The sequence below is a fragment of the Mirounga angustirostris genome, unplaced genomic scaffold (genome assembly GCF_029215605.1).
Source record: "Mirounga angustirostris isolate CCGP_5_RB_7025 unplaced genomic scaffold, mMirAng1.0.hap1 SCAF_5, whole genome shotgun sequence".
Lineage (NCBI taxonomy): Eukaryota > Metazoa > Chordata > Mammalia > Carnivora > Phocidae > Mirounga > Mirounga angustirostris.
The window spans coordinates 174,014,872-174,035,412 of NW_026991713.1; the positions used below are offsets into that span (position 1 = coordinate 174,014,872).

The following is a 20,541-nucleotide window of genomic DNA, read 5'->3' on the forward strand; positions in this document are numbered from 1 at the left end:
TTTAGAGGCACCTGAGTGGTTCAATCAGTTAAGCGTCCAACTCTTGATCTCAGCTCAGGTCTTGATCTCAGGATTATGAGTTCAAGCCCTGTGTTGAGCTCCATGCTGAACATGGATCCTACTTAAAAGGAAAAAGAAATACAGAAGATTTATTTACTTTAAATGTGGGAATTTAATTACAGAAAGCAGCCAAATAAAAGTATTTTTCTAAAAGGATATTTTTCGGGGCGCCTGGGTGGCTCAGTCATTAGTGTCTGCCTTCTGCTCAGGTCATGATCCCAGAGTCCGGGGATCAAGCCCCGCATCGGGCTCTCTGCTCAGCGGGAAGCTTGCTTCTCCCTCTTCCGCTCCCCCTGCTTGTGTTCCCTCTCTCGCTGTCTCTCTTTCTCTGTCAAAAAAATAAATAAAATCTTTAAAAAAAATAAATAAATAAATAAAAGGATTTTTTTCAGGGTGCCCGGCTGGCTTAGTCAGAGGAGCGTGTGACTCTTCATCTTGGGGCCGTGAGTTCAAGCCCCATGTTGAATGTAGAGATGAGTTAAATAAGTGAATAAAGAAACTTAATTTTAAAAAATATAAAAGGATTTTTTAATAATCACCCATTAAAGAATATCATGTGATTGAAATAATTTAAGAAAGATTTCCTATGGCATATGGAGCAAGGAGATAGTAAATCTGAAAGTCGAACAGATAATGTCACAATGGCTCTGTCCACACGATATGGACAAGATAGGGTATATCACAATGAACAATTGCAATAACCTCATAGCTGGCCTGCTCAGTAATGCATATGTTCTGATCATTTGGGCCATTTTATTTTTTGGCAAATTACCACCATTTCGAGATGGTCAATTGCAATATTGTATCATTAATTCACATACTGGAAAAAAAGGCAAAAAATGCACCAGAAGGGGCGCCTGGGTGGCTCAGTCGTTAAGCGTCTGCCTTCGGCTCAGGTCATGATCCCGGGGTCCTGGAATCGAGCCCCGCATCGGGCTCCCTGCTCAGCGGGAAGCCTGCTTCTCGCTCTCCCACTCCCCCTGCTTGTGTTCCCTCTCTTGCTGTGTCTCTCTCTGTCAAATAAATAAATCTTTAAAAAAAAAATTTTTTTTTTCATTTCTTCCTTGAAACTATGAACAAAGTTATCACCAACCACTTGTCTGGTTATCTGAATGATGCATTTTATTTCTCTGTCAATGGTGGCACTCCCTTAAAATTATTCATATATTTTTATTAAAAGTGTATTTAGTGACCAAAACTAATAGATAATATCTTGAAATTTATTGAGCATCTCCCTGTGTGCCAGGGACTATTCCATGTGCTTTACATGAATTAATTGATAGCATCCACATAACAACTCTGTGAAGTCCGCGCTCTTGTTTTCCTCAGTGTACAGATGAGGAAAGTGGATCACAGGAAAATGTTTGCCAAATTCAGGAGGCATGCCTGTGTGCTCGTTTACATTTTGAGTGGGACTGCACTGTGACTTAGGGTTGAACCTGCAAGGCGGTTAGTCAAGTTGTGGGTAAAGGGTGATAACATGAAAATGAGCTTTCAAATCACTCACCTGGGGCTATGTATCTAGTCCCAGCAATCTCACCACCGGCTTGGACAGCACCGACTGAGATCCCCAATCAGAGCAGGGAGAGAAGGGTGAGCTCGGCAGCTGTAGTTGGATACAGGGTTTTCAGGCCCTGTCAGGAGGCATATGGTTCCCTGAAGGGCCCCTGAGATGAAGCTTCCAGACCCCCAAATGGAAAATCCTAGAGTGAAATTGGTAACAAACGGATGTCTCTGTTGATTTCCTGTCACGAAGATGATGACCCAAACTGGCCAGTAACTCCAGGTTGTGAGTCTGAGTTTAAAAAGTGCAAATGAAGTTTTAGAATTTCCTAAAAGCTACCAATATCTTTACAGTTTTTTAAATGAGTTTTTAAATAAATATGTCCACACAGAGTCTTTGATTTCCTTGGGCATGATGAAAATCACTGAATCTCCTCCATTCCAGCTTTCCCACCTCCAGATGATCCCATATAATGTGCTCAGGGCAGGGATGAGGGTGAGGCAAGTGACGCATTCACCTTGGGTGCAAAACTTAAGAGGGCACCAAAAAATTCAGTAATCAAGAGAAATGTTTTTGGGTTTTTTTTTAAAGATTATTTATTTATTTATTTGACAGAGAGAGAGACAGCGAGTGAGGGAACACAAGCAGGGAGAGTGGGAGAGGGAGAAGCAGACTTCCCGTGGAACAGGGAGCCCGACACAGAGCTGGATCCCAGGACCCCAGGACCATGACCCGAGCCAAAGGCAGACGCTTAACAACTGAGCCACCCAGGCGCCCCTAAAGAGAAAGGTTTTAAGGCAATATTTTCTAAATCAAAATTAATGCAGGGGCTCCTGGCTGGCTCAGTCAGTAGGGCATGTGACTCTTGATCTCAGGGTTGTGAGTTCAGGCCCCACGTTGGGTGTAGAGATTACTTTAAAAATCTTTAAAAAGGGGGCGCCTGGGTGTCACAGTCTGTTGAATGTCGGACTCTTGGTTTTCGGCTCAGGTCATGATCTCGGGATTGACCACACCCACACCCACCTCGTCAGGCTCCACACTGAGCCCAGAGTCTGCTTGGGACTCTCTCTGCCCCTCCTCTCTCTCAAATAAATAAATAAATAAATCTTTAAAAAAAATCTTTAAAACAATTAATGCAAAAAATCAATGAAAAATAAAATATCAAGATTTTAAATAAGATAAGCTGTGGTTTGCTTGTTTTATAACCCAGGGTTTTTGTGCACTTGGGTGTTATTTCCAATCAGCTCATGGTTCCTGGGCCATGAAGCCATCACATCCCAGTTTCTACAGGTTGACAGTGGTGTGCAAACAGACTGGGCAATGTGGACTTGGTATGTAGTCATTTTTTTAATTTTTATTTTTTTAAGTAAATCTTATGCCCAACAAGGGGCTTGAACTTACAAAACCAGAAATCAAGAGTCACATGCTCTACTGACTGAGCCAGCCAGGTGCCTGCCCCATAGTCATTCTTTTGAATTATGGAGCTTGCATTAAATTTTCCAATCTGGTTCAAAACATGGTAAAATATTTTGGTAAGTGTATATAGGGGTACATATGTTTCTTTTTGCCTCAGTATCCGATATGGCTTGGAATAGCACTGGATGGGTATTAAAATTTTTGGAGGGGGGCCTGAGTGGCTCAGTCGCTTTGGCGTCTGACTCTTGGTTTCAGCTCAGGTCGTGATCTCAGGGTCCTGGGATCAAGCCCCGCGTGGCTCTGCACTCCGTGTGGAATCTGTTTGAGACTTATTCCCCCTCCCTCTCCCTCTTCCTCTGGTCCTCCCCACTGCTCATGCTCTCTCTCCAAAGTAAATAAATAAAATCTTCAAAAAAATTTTTTTTGAGTGGCTCAAAAGTCAAAACAAAATACAGTGAAGGGCGGCACTCTACCCTGCTCCATTCACTTCATTCCCTCCAACCCCCACATGTAATTTTCCTGCATGTTCTTTCAGTTTTGTTTTGTTTTGCCTTGTTTTGTAAAAGCCGCCATACGCAAAGTACCAATCTTTGCCTTTGTTGATGCTCTATATTGTGTATCTGCTTTGTATTTTAAAATTTCTCCTCTTTATTTTTTTTAAGATTTTATTTATTTGAGAGAAAGAGAAAGAGTGCGAGTGGTGAGGGAGGGGCAGAGGTAGAGGCAGACTCCCCGCTGAGCAGGGAGCCTGACTCAGGGCCCCATCCCAGGACCTTGGGATCAGGACCTGAGTTGAAGGCAGATGCTTAATGGACTGAGCCACCCAGGCGCCCACTTTCTGCTCTTTCTTATGTATTTCCTTTTACTTTGTGTTTAATTTGCTTCCACTTTTAGTCTTTCAATGGAAATTGGAATGATGGATTTTCAACCTTCTTTTCTAATGTTAGGTAGTTTAATGCGGGAGATTTCTCTCTATACATTGCTTTAGTTGTATCCCACAAGTTTGGATATGTTGCATCTTCATTATTATTCAGTCGAAAAATGTTTTTCGATGTCTATTTTATTTCTTCTTTTCTCTTTGGTTATTTAATGGTGTTTTCCCTTAATTTCTTGGAAGTTGAGGCTTCTTCCCCCATTACCTGTTAGTGGTATCTAGATTAATCCCACTAGTCAAAGAGTATTATATATTATTTCAACCCATTTTCCTTTAAAATTTTTTACTTGGATTAATTAGAGGTATGGCATTTAATTTCCAAATATTTGGGGATTTCCTATCTTATTTTATTGATCTGTACTTTCATTAAATGTAATAGAGAATATTCTCAGTCCTTTGAATTTATTGAGCCTTGCTTTAAGGGCCAGCGTATAACCTAACTTGGTGAACATCCATGTGCACTTGAAGGGAATGTGCACTCTGAAGTTGTGTGTTCCATGTGCATACTATATTCTATATATGCCAATCAATTCAAGGTGGTAGTGCTGTTCAGCTTTTCTAGATCTTTAATATTTTTTTGTGTACATGTTCTAGCATCTGCTGAGAATGGGTTATTAAATTTTTTTAAAAGACTCATCCATTTATTTTAGAAAGAGAGCACGTGAGAGCGCAAGCATGGTGTGGGGGGCAGAGGGAGAGAATGCTCAAGCAGATTTCCCGCTGAACACGGAGCCTGATGCAGGGCTCAATCTCATGACCCATGAGATCATGACCTGAGCCAAAACCAAGAGTCAGATGCTCAATCAACTGAGCCAGCCAGGTGCCCCTGGAGTGTTAAAATTTCTAATTATAAAATTGTGGATTGTTCTTTTTAAAACTTTAGTTCTGTCAGTTTTTACCTTATGATTTTGGAAGCCCTGATGTGAGGCACATAATATATTAATAACTTAAAATTATAAATCTTACTTATAATATTAACATGTCATATTTGTAACCCAGTTACACATTATAAGAATTCCTAACCTTAATGAATTGACCATTTTAACATTACAAAAGGTCTTTCTGTATCTATGATGATACCTTTTTTTTTGATACCCTTCTTGAATTGTTTGATCTGATATGAATATGTCCACTCCAGCTTTCTTATGATTAGTGTTTTCACTGTCTCTCTCTTTTTTTTAAATGTTTTATTTATTTATTCATGAGAGTCAGAGAGAGAGAGAGAGAGAGAGGCAGAGGCAGAGGGAGAAGCAGGCTCCCCGCCTAGCAGGGAGCCCAATGTGGGACTCGATCCCAGGACCCTGGGATCATGACCTGAGCCGAAGGCAGACGCTTAACCATCTGAGCCACCCAGGCGCCCTTCACTGTGTCTCTTTATCTTTTGTTCTTTTTTTTTTTATCTTTTGAACTTTCAACCTATGTTTCTATATTTAACATGTGCCTCTTTTACATATAGTTGGGTCATGTTTCTTTTTTTTTTTAAATATTTTATTTATTTATTTGACAGAGAGAGACATAGTGAGAGTAGGAACACAAGGCAGGGGGAGTGGGAGAGGGGAGAAGCAGGCTTCCTGCTGAGCAGGGAGCCCAATGTGGGACTCGATCCCAGGACCCTGGGATCATGACCTGAGCCGAAGGCAGACGCTTAATGACAGCCACCCAGGCACCCCGTGGGTCATGCTTCTTTATTCAGTCTTGTAATCTTTGAGTTTTATTTGGTGTGTTTCTTTTACATTTAATGTAATTACTGGTATGGTTGAACTTAGGTCTACCATTTTGCTACCTATTTAGAATTTGTCCCATCCATGCCTTTCTTTCTCCTTTCCTGCCTTCTTTTGGATTAAACATTTTTTAACATGTAATTTAGTTCCTCTATTTGCATTATCATTTAATGGATATTCTATATGGATTACATTATCATCTGTAATTTCTCATAATCTCCTTAGCATTATTATTCTTTTTCATATTAAATGTAGAAACTTTTTTTTAAAAGATTTTATTTATTTGAGAGAGAGAATGAGATAGAGAGAGGGAGCATGAGAGGGGGGAGGGTCAGAAGGAGAAGCAGACTCCCCGCCGAGCAGGGAGCCTGATGCGGGGCTTGATCCCGGGACTCCAGGATCATGACCTGAGCTGAAGGCAGTCGCCCAACCAACTGAGCCACCAGGTGCCCCTAAATGTAGAAACATTTTTTATTTACCCTTCCTCCCACCTATATCCCTTGAAGTTCAGTATTAATTTGTGCACACAACTGAATTTTATTATAATTTCAGGAAATTCTAAGATACCAACAATACAGTTGGAGTCAAAAGTTTAACTGTATGGGGGTGCCTGGGTGGCTCAGGCGGTTGAGCATCTGTCTTTGGCTCAGGTCATGATCCCAGGGTGGGATCAAACCCCGAGTAGGGCTCCTTGCTCAGCTAGGAGTCTGCTTTCCCGCTCCCTCTGCTCCTCCCCCCGCTAGTGTTAGCTCCCTCTCACTCTCTCTCAAATAAATAAAATCTTAAAAAAAATTTTTTAACTCTTTCAAGTTCCCTTCTAGTCACTCTGTCTCTCCTGATTTCTGGTCTGTAGGTCCTCCTCTTGTTCCTCACAGTAAATATTTGCCACCATTGGGCCATGGGTAGCAAGCACAATATATGATCCTCATAGGCAGAAGCGATTGAGAAAGCTGTAACCAGGCTTAAAGGAGCACATTTAGCAAGGGTGAGGGCCAGAGCAGAAGTTAGTACCAGGCAGCTCAATTCACACAAAGTCAGAGAAAACAAAAAACGTCCAAACAAAAGGATCCAAAGTCAGGTTAAAAAAAAAAAAAGACATATAATTAGCAACAGAAAGAAAAGGGAGAGACAAGACACAAAGAGCTCTTGAGAGCCGATGTAAATTGTTATTATCCTTTCAGCTGCCTGTACTTCTCCTACCTTATTGAGTTGATCCTTGTGCAGAAAGAGCCTAAATCAGTAGTTCTTAATCTTGGCTGCATATCGGAACTACCTGAGGAGTTTTTAAATTCTTGATGCCCAGGCTACACCCTAGTCCAAATTTAATCTGAATTCTCTGGGGCTGGGAGCTAGGTATTTTTTTTTTTAAAGCTCCTCAGATGATTTCAGTGTACATCCAGGGTTAACAAGCACTAGTGTAAATGTTTGCAAGTGTGCAAGTGAACACATGGAGTGTAGGGACAGAGAAAAAGGAGGATTTCCTGGGCTTAGTTTTTTTTTTTTTTCTCTAGAGAAACTTTCTGGTGATTTTCCTCTTTGGGATCCTGATCCTCCCCACTTGGCTTCAGATTAAAACTACTATTTAGACAGCCATCAGCCTCAAGTACTGTTCAGTCTGCTCCTCTGATTAGTTTTTCTGTAATAGCAGATGCTTAGCTTCTGAGTCTGTTTTTCTGACTAAACCAGACTTTCTCCTTCTGTGTTTCTCTAGGATTTTTCCTCATTACTTCAGCTTTTTGAGGTTTGTGACTGTACCTCTTGTCCTCTTCCCATACTTAATAACCTTTCAAGGGAGAGAGCTATTTTTTACATGACACAGCCTCGTGTTTTTGTAGTATACCCTGTAATACTTAGAACAGGTCTACACTATCAGGAGAGAATACTTTTTTTTTTTTTTTTAAGTAAACTCTGTGCCCAACATGGGGCTTGAACTCACAACCCCAGATCAAGAGTTGCATGCTCTACCAATTGAGCCACCTGGGTGCCCCAAGACTACATAATTATTTCATGAATTTACTGCATTCTATCCATCATGAATTTCTTTGTGTTGATGAAAGGCTGAACGCACACTAAACATTTTCTCACATTTCTTACACTTGTAGTGTTTTCCTCCCATATGGGTTTTCTGGTGTTGAATAAGAGATGAACTCTGGCTGAAGGCTTTGTCACAATCATTGCATTTATACGGTTTCTCTCCAGTATGAGTTCTCAGATGCTTTGTAAGAGATGAGCTCTGGCTGAAGGCTTTCTTGCATTCTTTACATTTGTAAGGTTTCTCTCCAGTATGAATTCTCTGATGTCTTACAAGAGCTGAGCGGTCACTGAAGGCTTTCCCACATTCGTTACATTTGTAAGGTTTCTCCCCAGTATGAGTTCCTTGATGTTGTATAAGAGCTGAACAGTAACTGAAAGCTTTCCCACATTCACTGCATTCATATGGCTTTTCCCCTGTATGAGTTCTCTGATGTTGGGTCAGGCCAGACCTATCACTAAAGGCTTTCCCACACTCTGTACATCCATAGGGTTTTTCTCCAGTATGAACCCTTTGATGTTTAATAAGGGATGAGGTGTCATTGAAAGCTTTCCCACATTCCTTGCATTTATAGGGTTTCTCTCCAGTATGGATTCTGTGATGTTGAATAAGGTACGTGCTTTGGTTGAAGGCCTTCCCACATTCACTGCACTCATAGGGCTTTTCTCCAGTATGAATGATGTGATGTTGGATGAGGGCTGACCGATGACTGAAAGCCTTCCCACATTCATTACACTCATAGGGTTTCTCTCCAGTGTGAATCCTCTGATGCTGAATAAGTGATGAGCTCCGACTGAAGGCCTTTCCACACTCATTACATACATAAGGCTTCTCTCCAGTATGAATTCTCTGATGTAAGATAAAGGCTGAGTAGTAACTGAAGGATTTCCCACATTCATTGCACTTCCAAGGCTTTTTCACTGAGTAAATGTTGCGATGTCGAATTGGGTTTGAACTCTCCCCAGTTTCACTACAATCCTCCACAGGGTTTTTCTTGCGTTTAATTATGACTTGCCTTAAATCTTTCTTCTGATTTCCTTGCTGCCTTTCTAATGTGCCTTCACATTGCCAGGCTTCTATCAATCTGGAGTCCCAGGACTCATCCTTTTTAAGTCTCTCCATTATCAGCTCTCTTTCAGGAGACACTTCTTCATAAAGTCCCTGCTTTGAAAAGGATTCTTTAGTTTCAGGTATAGATTCGGAATCTGAAATAAATAAAAAGTACAAGCGTTTGTGTTCTCTGTGTTGAGAGAAAAAAACAGCTGAGTTGGCAAGAAGAAAAGAAAAGAAAAATGATGCTTCTTAAACATGTTTTTAGAATGTTTTCAGAAAGCGCTTCCTGGCAATGGCAGAGGAAGTTTCAGGGACTAACAGAGATGGGAGAATGGCTAATACAAGGCACAATAAGAGGACGAAGAGGAGGCTCTACCTAAGAGAATGGAAAACTGAGCAGACAAGTCAGGAAGGAGGATAAGCTAGCAGGATGAGAATAAATGTTAATATAAAATATCTGAGGAAGGGTAGAAAGATGAAAACACAAGTTGAGATTGGGCAGTTTTGAGAAAGTACAAGACAAAAAAAATCACTTCTAATAATCACCTGGGAATAATCACTTTTTGACTTTTTAAATAGTTCCCTCTGGTCCCCCCCCCCTTTTTTGAGAGAGAGCAGGGGCAGGGGGTGGATGGGGCAGAGGGAGAGGGAGAATCTTAAGCAGGCTCCATGCATGGAGCCTAATGAGGGGGCTCAGTCTCACGACCCTGAGATCATGATCTGAGCTGAAATCAAGAGTCGGATGCTTAACCAACTGAACCACCCAGGTGCCCCGCTCCAGTCCCTTTTTAAAAGCACAGACTTTTTTCATGTTCACCATACACTTTATTTATTTATTAAAGATTTTATTTATTTATTTGACAGAGAGAGAGACAGCGAGAGAGGGAACACAAGCAGGGGGAGCGGGAGAGGGAGAAGCAGGCTTCCTGTGGAGCAGGGAGCCTGATGTGGGGCTCGATCCCAGGACCCTGGGATCATGACCTGAGCTGAAGGCAGACGCTTAACTGACTGAGCTACCCAGGTGCCCCCACTTTATTTTTTTTTAAAAGACACTTTATTTATTTATTTATTTATTTACTTATTTATTTATTTATTTTAAGATTTTATTTATTTATTTGAGAGAGAGAATGAGAGACAGAGAGCACGAGAGGGAGGAAGGTCAGAGGGAGAAGCAGACTCCCTACCGAGCAGGGAGCCCAATGAGGGACTTGATCCCGGGACTCCAGGATCATGACCTGAGCCGAAGGCAGTCGCCCAACCAACTGAGCCACCCAGGCGCCCTTAACAGACACTTTAAATAGGATTTTGTGTTTCCACTAACCACTGCCCCCTCCTTTCCTTCCTTCTCTCCTTCTTCCCTTCCTTCTTCTCTTCCATTCTTCCTCCTCCCCTTCCTCCCTTCCTTCTCTTTCTCCCTCCTTCCTTTCTTCCTTATTTTTTGGTCATACCCAAATTTCTCAAAAAGGTCTTGTACATTTTCTCATCACATCCTTGCTCCTGTACTCGCTGTAGTCTGGCTTCTCTCCCTACTACTCAGTTGCAACTGCTCTCACTGAAGTTACTAACCATTTATATGTCACCCAAATCCAGTGGATTCTTTTCATTCTTTAACTTGGCCTCTCAACAGCACTTGACAGTGGTGACCATGCCTCCCCCCCAACCACATCCCCCCCTCATTTTTTCCCCCAACTTTATTCGGATATAATTCTGTGATTGTAAGCTGTCCAAGTTTTACTCCTGATCTCTATTTACTTGGGACTTCTTCTGTTTCTCCTTCTTAAATGTTGATGCTTCTTGGTATTCAGTCTAAGCTCTCCTTTTTTGCCCCTCCCCATCCCCCACAACATTGTCTCCATTAAAGACCTCATCCAGGCCACGGTATTAATTGCTTTTTTAGAAAAATTAAAATATATTTCACATATAACACTGTGTAAATTTAAGGTACACAACACGGTATTTTGATGTATTCATATAATATGATTACTGACGTAGTGATAGCATCTCAATTACGTCACATAATTTCACCTGATTATCCTCTTTCTCCTGACAGTTTATCTTTGTTCTGTAAAAGAACTGGTGATAGGCGCAACTGGGTGGCTCAATCAGTTAGGCATCTGCCTTCAGCTCAGGTTGTGATCCCAAGGTCCTGGGATCGATTCCCATGTCGGACTCTGTGCTCAGCAGAGAGTCTGCTTTTCCCTCTCCCTCTGCCCCTCCCCCTGCTCATTCTCTCTCTCAAATAAATTAATTTAAAAAAATAGACCCAAGGGCGCCTAGGTGGCTCAGTTGGTTAAGCGACTGCCTTCAGCTCAGGTCATGATCCTGGAGTCCCTGGATCGAATCCCACATCAGGCTCCCTGCTCGGCAGGGAGTCTGCTTCTCCCTCTGACCCTCCCCCCTCTCATGTGCTCTTTCTCTCATTCTCGCTTTCTCAAATAAATAAATAAATAAATAAATAAAATCTTAAAAAAATAGACCCAATTATATACTGTCCACAAGAAACTCTAAATAGATTTTTAAAAATGGAAAAAAACATACTATGCAAACAGGAAGTGAGAATGGCTATATTACTATCCTACAAAATAAAATTCGAAACAAGAAATATTACCAAGGTTAAAGAGGGACATTATAAAATGATAAAGGGGTCAGTTCACCAAAAGATAATTTGTTATGTGTATGCATCTAACAAAAGAGTTTCAGGTACATTAAGCAAAATACAATAAGCAAAAACTGATAAAACTAAAAGGAGAAATAGACAATACCACAATTATAATTGGAAAATTCAACACTCCTCTGTCAGTAATCAGTAGAAGCCAGTAGACAGAAAATCAGTAAGGATATAGAAGACCTAAACACTCTCAACCAACCTGACCTAATTAAATTTATTTTCAAGTTCACATGGAACATTCATCAAGACTATATTATGGGTAATACAACAAATATCAGAAATTTAAAAGAACTGAAATCATACAAAGTATCTCTGACCACACAGAACCAAACCACAAAATTGAAAACAACTTTTATTGAAAACCATCTAAAATTTGGAAATCTGCGGTGCCTGGGTGGCTCAGTTGGTTAAGCGACTGCCTTCGGCTCAGGTCATGATCCCGGAGTCCCCAGATCGAGTCCCGCATCGGGCTCCCTGCTCGGCGGGGAGTCTGCTTCATCCTCTGACCCTATCCCCTCTCATGTGTTCTCTCTCTCTCATTCTCTCTCTGTCAAATAAATAAATAAAATCTTTAAAAATAAATAAATAAATAAAAATAAATAAAATAAAATTTGGAAATCTGTAAATAACCCATGAGTCAAGGAGGAAGTCACAAGTGAAAATATAAGTTATTTTGGGCGCCTGGGTGGCTCAGTTGGTTAAGCGACTGCCTTCGGCTCAGGTCATGATCCGGGAGTCCCAGGATCAAGTCCCACATCGGGCTCCCTGCTCGGCAGGGAGTCTGCTTCTCCCTCTGACCCTCCTCCTTCTCATGCTCTCTGTCTCTCATTCTCTCTGTCTCAAATAAATAAATAAAATCTTAAAAAAAAAAAAAAGAAAAAGAAAATAGAAGTTATTTTGAACCACGGAAATGAAAACACCACATATTAAAATTGTGGAATGCAGCGAAAGCAGTCCTTAGAAGAAATTTTATAGCATTAAATGTTCATACTAAGAGAGAAGAAAGATCGTATACCAGTGATTAGTCTTTTACCTTCAGAAACTAAAGGAAGGAGAGAAAATTAGACCTAAAGTTAGCAAAGGGGAAAAATAATAAAAATAAGAGCATCAATGAATAAAAATGAAAACAGAAAACAGTAGAAGGAATCAATGAAATCAAAAGCCAGTTCTTTGAAAAGATCAATAAAACTATTAAAATTCTTAAGAAGACCAATAAAATTAAAACAGAGAAGATACAGATTACCAATATCAGGAATGAAAGATGATAAATCATTACCAGAGTGCACTCAAGAAGAAACAGATCATAGGTATGGTCCTACATCTAGCAAGAGACCAGGATTCAAGGTTAAAAACCTTCCAATAAAGCAAACCCAAGACCCAGATGGCTTTACTGGATTGAGCTTTTGATATCATATCTAATAAAATTTTGCCTTACAAAAGGTCGCAAAGACTGTCTTTAATGGTCCCTCTAGGTTTTATACTTAGTTCTGTGATCCATTGAAAGTAACTGTGTATGGTGGGAGGTATGGATTTTCTTTTGGCATATGGATGTCCAATTGTTCCATTACCATTTATTGAAAAGATTCTCCTTTTTAGCATTGAACTGATCTTTGCATCTTTGTCAGAAATTAATTGACCATATATCTGTGGGTCTATTTCTGGACCATCTGTTCTGTTCCATTGATTTACATCTTCCTTTCACTAGTACCACACTGTTTTGATTACTATAGCTTTAGAAATCTTAAAACCAATGTATGAAGGGCGCCTGGGTGGCTTAGTTGGTTAAGCGACTGCCTTCGGCTCAGGTCATGGTCCTGGAGTCCCAGGATCGAGTCCCGCATCGGGCTCCCTGCTCGGCAGGGAGTCTGCTTCTCCCTCTGACCCTAACCCCTCTCATGTGCTCTCTCTCATTCTCTCTCTCTCAAATAAATAAATAAAATCTTTAAAAAAAAAAAAAAACAACAACAATGTATGAAGCTGTCCTTTTTCAATACCAGAGACAGTGAACTTTTACTTGCCAAAAGAGAAAAGAAGCCAATTCTGAGTCCAGAGTGATCAGGGATCTCCTAGGGGATTAACGCTCTGTGGATCTGAAGCAAAACTATGCCATTTTAGATGCCATTAGTTATAGAGGAAACTTATGTCCCAGTAAGCAGTTTGCATTACAAAATAACTTCCTTACCCCAAAATACCAGGCTCCCACAATTCTCCACTTTCATATCCATGCCCATGTACCTTTGGGCAGAACTCAGCTGTTCTTCTTCCACATGAGCGAAATCCATTTCCTCATCCTTGACTGTCACCAATTCCTGAAAGAAAAAGCACATTCTTACAGGACTTAGGGACGAGAACAATCTAGAAGAGGAAGTATTTTTTAATCTGAAGGTTAAACCTTTATTTTAATGGAACAGTCTAAAATTTCTAAGTATTAGTCCATGTTAAGGAAAATAATAATAGCTAACATTTATAATATATTTTCTATGTGCTAAGTCCTTTGAACTACCTCTTGCAATGATAACTATATGAAGTAAGTACTATTATTAACATTATTTACAGACGTGAGGATCAGATCTGAGATTTGGACCCAGGCAGTCTGACTCCAAAGCTATACTCTTTTTCTTTTAATTGAAGGATAGTTGACATAAAATATATCAGTTTCAGGAGTACAACATAGTGATCTGACATCAAAGCTATACTCTTAACTATATTTTTCTGTCTCTTACATAGTTTACTAAGTAAATCTAATTTAAATTAACCACTGAATGACAACTAAATGTTAATTACTAATTATACTTAGTTGTAGGTGGGGTAAGTCTCAGACATGTAATTTATACTGATTCCTGGAATATTCGGAGAGTTTATAGAAATTCTGCTTGATATCCTGATTGCATATACACAGCCATCCTGTTCTAACAGAAGCTTCTTCTTTCTCTCTACTTAGGGCTATGACTTTTAGATTTATTTAGTTATCCTTTAATAACTACGGTTGTTCTGAACGAATGGATTTACTGATTATAAACTGAAAATAATCAACTGTTCTTCATATTCTATGTTATATTGACATTCATGTGGGTGTAATTAACTGGAGAATACTTTGTGAGAAAGTCAGTCAATAGAATACAGTGGTTAAGGGGCACCTGGGTGGCACAGTCAGTTAAGCATCTGACTCTTGGTTTCAGCTCAAGTCGTGATCTCAGGGTCTTGAGATCAAGCCCCACGTTGGGTTCCGCACTTGGCATGAAGTCTGCTTGAGATTCTCTCTCTCCCTCTCCCCCTGCCCCTCCCCCCACTCATGCTCTCTCTCTCTCTCTAAAATAAATTAATTAATTAAAAAAAAAAAAGACTACAGTGGTTAAGAGGCATAGGATTTAGGATCAGACATACCTGGGTTCTGATTAGGGTTCAACCAAGTTATGATTCTGAGCAAGTTACTGTGAGCCTCAGTTTTTGGTTTGGGTTTTTTTTTTTTATGATTTTATTTTTAAGTAATCTCTGCACCCAATGTGGAACTTGAACTTAACAACCCTGAGATCAAGAGTCGCATGCTCCACTGACTGAGCCAGCCAGGTGCCCCTGTGAGCCTCAGTTTTGCTGTGAAATAGGCATCATCCCTAACATGATTTTTTGTTTAAAATAAATAATGTCTGAAAAGTGGCTCTAAATGATAGAGTTCCCCTGAACTCAGTCATTAGACCTCTTCTCCATCCATTCTTACATACCTATAAGCAATTTGTTATTTCACCCATATTAAAAAAAAAAAAAAATCCTCAAAAAAACCCCACAAAAACAACCCAAAAAACAAACCTTCTTTTGTCTTCCTTCTCACTATCACCCTATTTCTGTCCTCTCCTTTAGCATAAAACTCTTCAAAATAGTTGTCCGTAGTCCCTGCCTCCAATTTGTTTCCTATTCTTTCCTGAATCCTTTCTAATCAAGTTTTCATTCCTACCGTTCCATGCAGTTGCTCTTGTCAGTCACCAATGATCTTCATATTTTTAAATCCAGTGGTTAATTCTCAGCCCTTATCTTACTTGACTTAGCAGCAGCGTTTTGCACAGCTGATCACTCCCTGCTCCTTGAAATACTTTCTCCAGTTGGTTACCAGGATGCCACACTTTTGATTTTCCCCTACCTCACTGGCCACACATCTTCTCAGTCTCCTTTGCTGGTTCCTCTTCATCTCCCTGACCATTAAGAGTTGAAGAGCTATAGGATTCAGTAATAAAATTTCATCTCTTTTCTGTTCCCTTAGTGATCACAGTTTCGTGGCTTAAAATACCATTCACACAGATTACTCCCAAATTCAAGGCTTGAGCCTGAGCTTTCCCCAGACTTTCAAGTCTTCAAGGAAAAATTACTTTGGTTCAGTTCTCTAGTTGGGGTTGCTGTAGACCTCTGAAGCAAGATGAAAAAAGGAAACAACACACCGTGAACGCCAAGCTAAGATTTCAGAGGAGGGAACTTAACCTCAAACTTGCCTGGAACTCAACAGGAAGGAGCTCAACAGTAGGTTCCATTTCTTCTGTGTTCTGTTTTTGGGGCAGAGAAGCATCCTCACTAGTAATGGCTGGAAGGACTGGGGAGGAAAAAAGCCATGAAGGAGGTACACTCTATTCACTGAGACGAAAACTATCACAAGCCAGCTAAATTATATACTCAAGGCCTACTCAACTTAACTCAAAAAGGTGGGATGAGGATAGAGTAAGATGATGAAGTGAAAGTGCATCGCCCAAAAATCTAAACTTGTAGACCCACAATTCATCAACCTTTTGGAATAGTCTAACAGGGAGTGGAAAAGCGTGACCTTTTATCAGAAAAGCAAGCAAAATGGAATATTCTCTCTTCCACGGCTATTTCTGTAATTCTTACCTTCTTCCTCAGCTTCAATGGTCAGATAATCCATGATCAGCTTCTCTTTCTTTGTCCTGTTATTGCTATGACTTCCTTCTTCTTTACAGTTTCAGAAGAGATAAATATGAACTTTTCAGCAATACATAATCTGCTTCTTTGTGTAAATCATTCAACTCTACTCTGAAGCTCTGGAGAGAGATTTTTGAGGTTAGGCTCACCATCCTCTGGAATTGGTTCCTGCTCCCTGGGGCATCCCGCTCTCTCTATCTCTACTCCTAGGAGGCTTATTCTTCTGCATTTAAGTCCTAGGGCCTCAGAAGTAATTCTTCTTTGCTTGAAACCTTTATTATTTAGGCTAAATTAATCTCCACAGCTGGAAGACCATTCTCTAGAGTACTGAGATCAGTCACTACATGCCACACCAGGACAAAACCAGGAGAGAATCAGGGCAGGGAACTGGGAGCCTCACACTTGGTTCCAGACTGTGCAAAACTCCCATAAGACCCTAAAGCATACAACTGGCCATATGATTATGTGGCCTGTGATTATGGCAGCAGTAACTATAAACAAGGCTTCCACCCTTGGTTCATCCTTACTATTCATAAAGACAGGCAGTTGACAGATGGGGCCCTTATACAGTTGATTCCCCACCTGCTCTTTTTTAAAGACCCTGAAAATGTACAGACAGGGATTCCCTTGCATGGTCAGAGTGAGAACAAAAGACTTCAGTAATTAGACAGTAATAACTGACAGACAAAATGGCTTCCCACCTGTCAAGGGAGAAAAACTAAACTTTTCATCAGGCTGAATGACCATGAGGAACAAAACCAGTCAGTACAGCCTAAGGTGACAAGCTGGCACAAAATTCAACAAAATTTGCAAGAAAAAAAAAAAAAGATGCCTGCAGCACATCCTGTTGAATGGCTGCCACATCCTGAACTGCCACCAGAAATTAACTTATTAACTGTATCCTGCTTGTCACTAGGCACCTGAAACTTGTGGTTTGTGCCTATTTAACCCGGAGCCTAATCCTTCCCCTTGGGAGTGTACTCTTGGTTTGTAGCCGAAGGCTGCATTTCCCAGGTTTGCAAACTGCATGGCAACAAAGCTTCTCCCTGCCTCTGACCCAATCCTGGCATTCCAGGCTGTGTGTGTGAGAGAGAGAAAAGATTCAACCCCTTGCATTGGCTGCAAAATACAGGCAGGCCCCCAAACTCTGATAGAGCAAATCACAGAAGAGTAATGAGTGAGACACGGACACCATTTTCTTCTTTGTGTCCCCCACGTTCAGAACCTTAAGGCTCTTGGTAGCGTGGCAAGACTTAAGGTCCAAACGGACGGGAGGCGCTCAAGCTCTCCGGCCTCCGCACTGCCGCTCCCAAGACCCCCCCTGTCGGCCACGCCTCCTTCAAGCTCCCGGACTCCACTTCCCAGAGGGCTTAGCGGCAACCGCGCATCCGGGACACCTCCTCGCTCAGCGCTAAACCCACAAACCCGGCTCGCCTCCCGCTCAGGGAAGCGGGAGGAGTACGCAGAGCGCGGGGGACTGGGCCCGGGACGCGCGGGCAGGGCCCAGCCCTTCCCCCCAGCCCCGGGGCCGCAACCTGAGAGCCTGGCTCGGGCACTGGAGCCGCGCGCTTGGACCGGCGGGTCGGAGAGACCCGCGCCCCGGGCCCAGCTTTCTCTTACCCCTAGACGCGCCGCGGTCTCGGCTCCGGCCACGGGGCGGGTCCCCGCAGGGCTGCGCTCTGGGAAAGACGGGACGGGCGCACGGAGTCGCTCTCCGGACTCCCTGAGCTGCGGGGAAACAAAAGGCTCGAGCCCGAGGCTCCGTCTGGAGTCGCATCTGCGCACTTGGAGGCGACCGCGCCAGGTCGGGGGTCCCGGCGGAAGGACTCCACTTCCCAGAGGGCTCGGGGACATCGGTGCCCGTCCTGGGCGGGGGGAGGGGGCAGAGCCAGGGGAGAGAACTGCAGGCCTTCGGTACCAGCCTTAAGATGGAGATCATACCTCATCCGATAGGTCTCCTTTCTGAGTAAGATGAGAAGCTGTCCTGTAAAAGCTGGGTGACTCCGTTGCTTATGGATCTGCCTTCGGCGCAGGTCCTAATCCCAGCGTCCTGGGTTAGAGCCCCACATCAGGCTCCCGCCCCAGCAGGGGAGTCTGCTTCTCCCTCTCCCTCGGCCCCTCCCTCCCCGCTCGTGCTCGGTCGCTGTCTCATTTCTCTCTCTCAAATCAGTAAAATCTTAAAATAATAATAATAAAAATAACAAAAAATTTAAAGCTCCACATATTTTCAGTGTCTGATTATTGATTGGTGGTGGTTGGGGGTCTGTTACACAAAGTCTTTTCCTTAGCCTTTCTCATTCTTACAATAAAGCCGCAAATCTGTAAACTGAGTGCTAGTGATTTTGTTGAAAGCATTCTGGCTGATAAAAACCATAGGCACGGTTGCGAAGCCATTGTCCTGAACCACGAGATACAAAGAAAAAACATGATATAGGAATGAGTTCACAAGGAAAAGTTAGATGTGAGAAAGAGGCAAGAACGAAGATTGGCTTTGAAGTGGAAAATTGTGCGGACCTGGAGTTTATGAACATTGGTACTAGAAGGGCCGCTCTCCTTGAGCCAAAGAGCGACCAGATGAAAGATACTCCTTTCCTCTGTGCAGAAACACTCCAGTTCTTCACTTCAGAAACCAGAAGAAATCAATTGTCATTCCAGTCCAGATGACCATAGTCACCTGAATAGTCTCTCCACATCTAATCTTGCCTTTCTTAATCCATGCTATTCAAGACAGCCAAGATGAACGTTGAAAAATTAAATCTGTTTATGTCCCTCTCCTCAGAACCCTTCAGTGACTTCCCTCTGCCCTGGAATAAGACATAAACTCCTTAGCACGGTTTATAAAACCCTGCATAGGGGCACCTGGGTGGCTCGGTTGAGCATCTGGATCTCAGCCCAGGTCTTGATCTCAGGGTCCTGAGTTCAAGCTCAGCATTGGGCTCCAGCCTGGGCATGGAGCCTACTTAAAAAAAAAATTTGGGGGGGGGGGGCGCCTGGGTGGCTCAGTTGGTTAGGCGACTGCCTTCGGCTCAGGTCATGATCCTGGAGTCCCAGGATCGAGTCCTGCATCAGGCTCCCTGCTCGGCAGGGAGTCTGCTTCTCCCTCTGACCCTCCCCCCTCTCATGCTCTCTCTCTCTCTCATTCTCTCTCTCAAATAAATAAATAAAATCTAAAAAAATAATAAAATCTTTCAAAAAAAAATTTTTAATTAAAGAAATAAAAGAATAAAATAAAATATACATACTAGCTAAACTGCAAAATTCTAATAAGGATGACGAAATTAACACATCTTTCTGTTGTGTGCTGTGTAGATACCCACAATACTACTACTACTCATAAAGACTTACAAAGATAGTCAATAGACTATGACTGAAGGCACTTCTCAGCTTGAATCTGAAAATCACAGGCAGGGGACACACAATTTACCAGCTGCTCAGAAACCAGGCATGGTTGTTGCTGTATTATGAAAAGCAGACTTTGCTGTTTCCCGTGATTCTAACTTTTTGGAATCAGGGTTTTTTTTTGCATTTTCATATCTCTGGTTTCCAGAAGTACCTTCCAATTGTTGTTGGCCAGGTGCCTCTAGTGTGTAGTCATCATACCTGTGGCAGGACACAGGCCAGAATGGGTATCAACAGAAGAAAACCCAAGTGACAATAGTGGAGCATACTTAAGAGTTGCCATAATTTCTATTCATGTTTTCTGTTATTACTAAAATGGTAACTTTATTTTTTTTAAAGATTTTATTTATTTATTAGAGAGAGAGATAGCGAGAGAAGGAACACAAGCAGGGGGAGTGGGAGAGGGAGAAGCAGGCTTCCCACTGAGCAGGGAGCCCCATGTGGGGCTCGATCCCAGGACCCTGAGATCATGACCTGAGATGAAGGCAGACGCTCAATGACTGAGCCACCCAGGCACCCCTAAAATGGTAACTTTAAATTTCTCAGTAGTTGAGGTCTTAATTTTTCTGTATATAAGTTGACATATTATTATTGCAAATTTCATTGATTTATAATCATAAAATAGACCTATACATTTTCCTTCTTTTCACTTATTTGCATTATTAGAACAAGCCAATTATAACTTTAAAATAAGTGTTCAGGGCACCTGGGTGGCTCAGTTGGTTAAGTGACTGCCTTCGGCTCAGGTCATGATCCTGGAGTCCCTGGATCGAGTCCCGCATCAGGCTCCCTGCCTGCTTCTCCCTCTGACCCTCCCCCCTCTCATGTGCTCTC

The 20,541-nt window shown here is 42.0% G+C and overlaps 1 protein-coding gene across 6 annotated transcripts; it reads right to left on the reverse strand.

The window, feature by feature from the left end:
- Nucleotides 1–1,124: 1,124 nt before the first annotated feature.
- On the reverse strand, nt 1,125–18,403 carry LOC123844842 (zinc finger protein 892-like). Of its 6 annotated transcripts, XM_064593258.1 has the most exons (6): nt 18,250–18,403; nt 17,929–18,036; nt 16,258–16,427; nt 15,867–15,964; nt 13,571–13,697; nt 1,125–8,872 (listed from the first exon to the last, which is right to left on the reverse strand). In XM_064593258.1, exons 3-6 carry the CDS (start codon nt 16,289–16,291, stop codon nt 7,659–7,661), a joined length of 1,473 nt encoding a protein of 490 aa, XP_064449328.1. In that variant the 5' UTR covers nt 16,292–16,427; nt 17,929–18,036; nt 18,250–18,403; the 3' UTR covers nt 1,125–7,658. The 6 variants fall into 6 exon arrangements, with proteins under 6 accessions (XP_064449328.1, XP_064449329.1, XP_045731706.3 ...); XM_064593259.1 differs by lacking the exon at nt 17,929–18,036; XM_045875750.3 differs by having other exon boundaries at nt 16,258–16,338; nt 17,929–18,403.
- Between the last annotated feature and the right edge of the window lie 2,138 nt (nt 18,404–20,541).

Coding starts and splice junctions, on each gene's coding strand:
- LOC123844842 (XM_045875750.3), bottom strand. CDS start 18,247: ATGATCTCCATCTTAAGGCTGGTACCGAAGGCCTGCAGTTCTCTCCCC. Junction 16,339..17,928: donor AGACCGCGGCGCGTCTAGGG/GTAAGAGAAAGC, acceptor GAAACTGTAAAG/AAGAAGGAAGTCATAGCAAT. Junction 15,965..16,257: donor CATTGAAGCTGAGGAAGAAG/GTAAGAATTACA, acceptor TTTCCTCCCCAG/TCCTTCCAGCCATTACTAGT.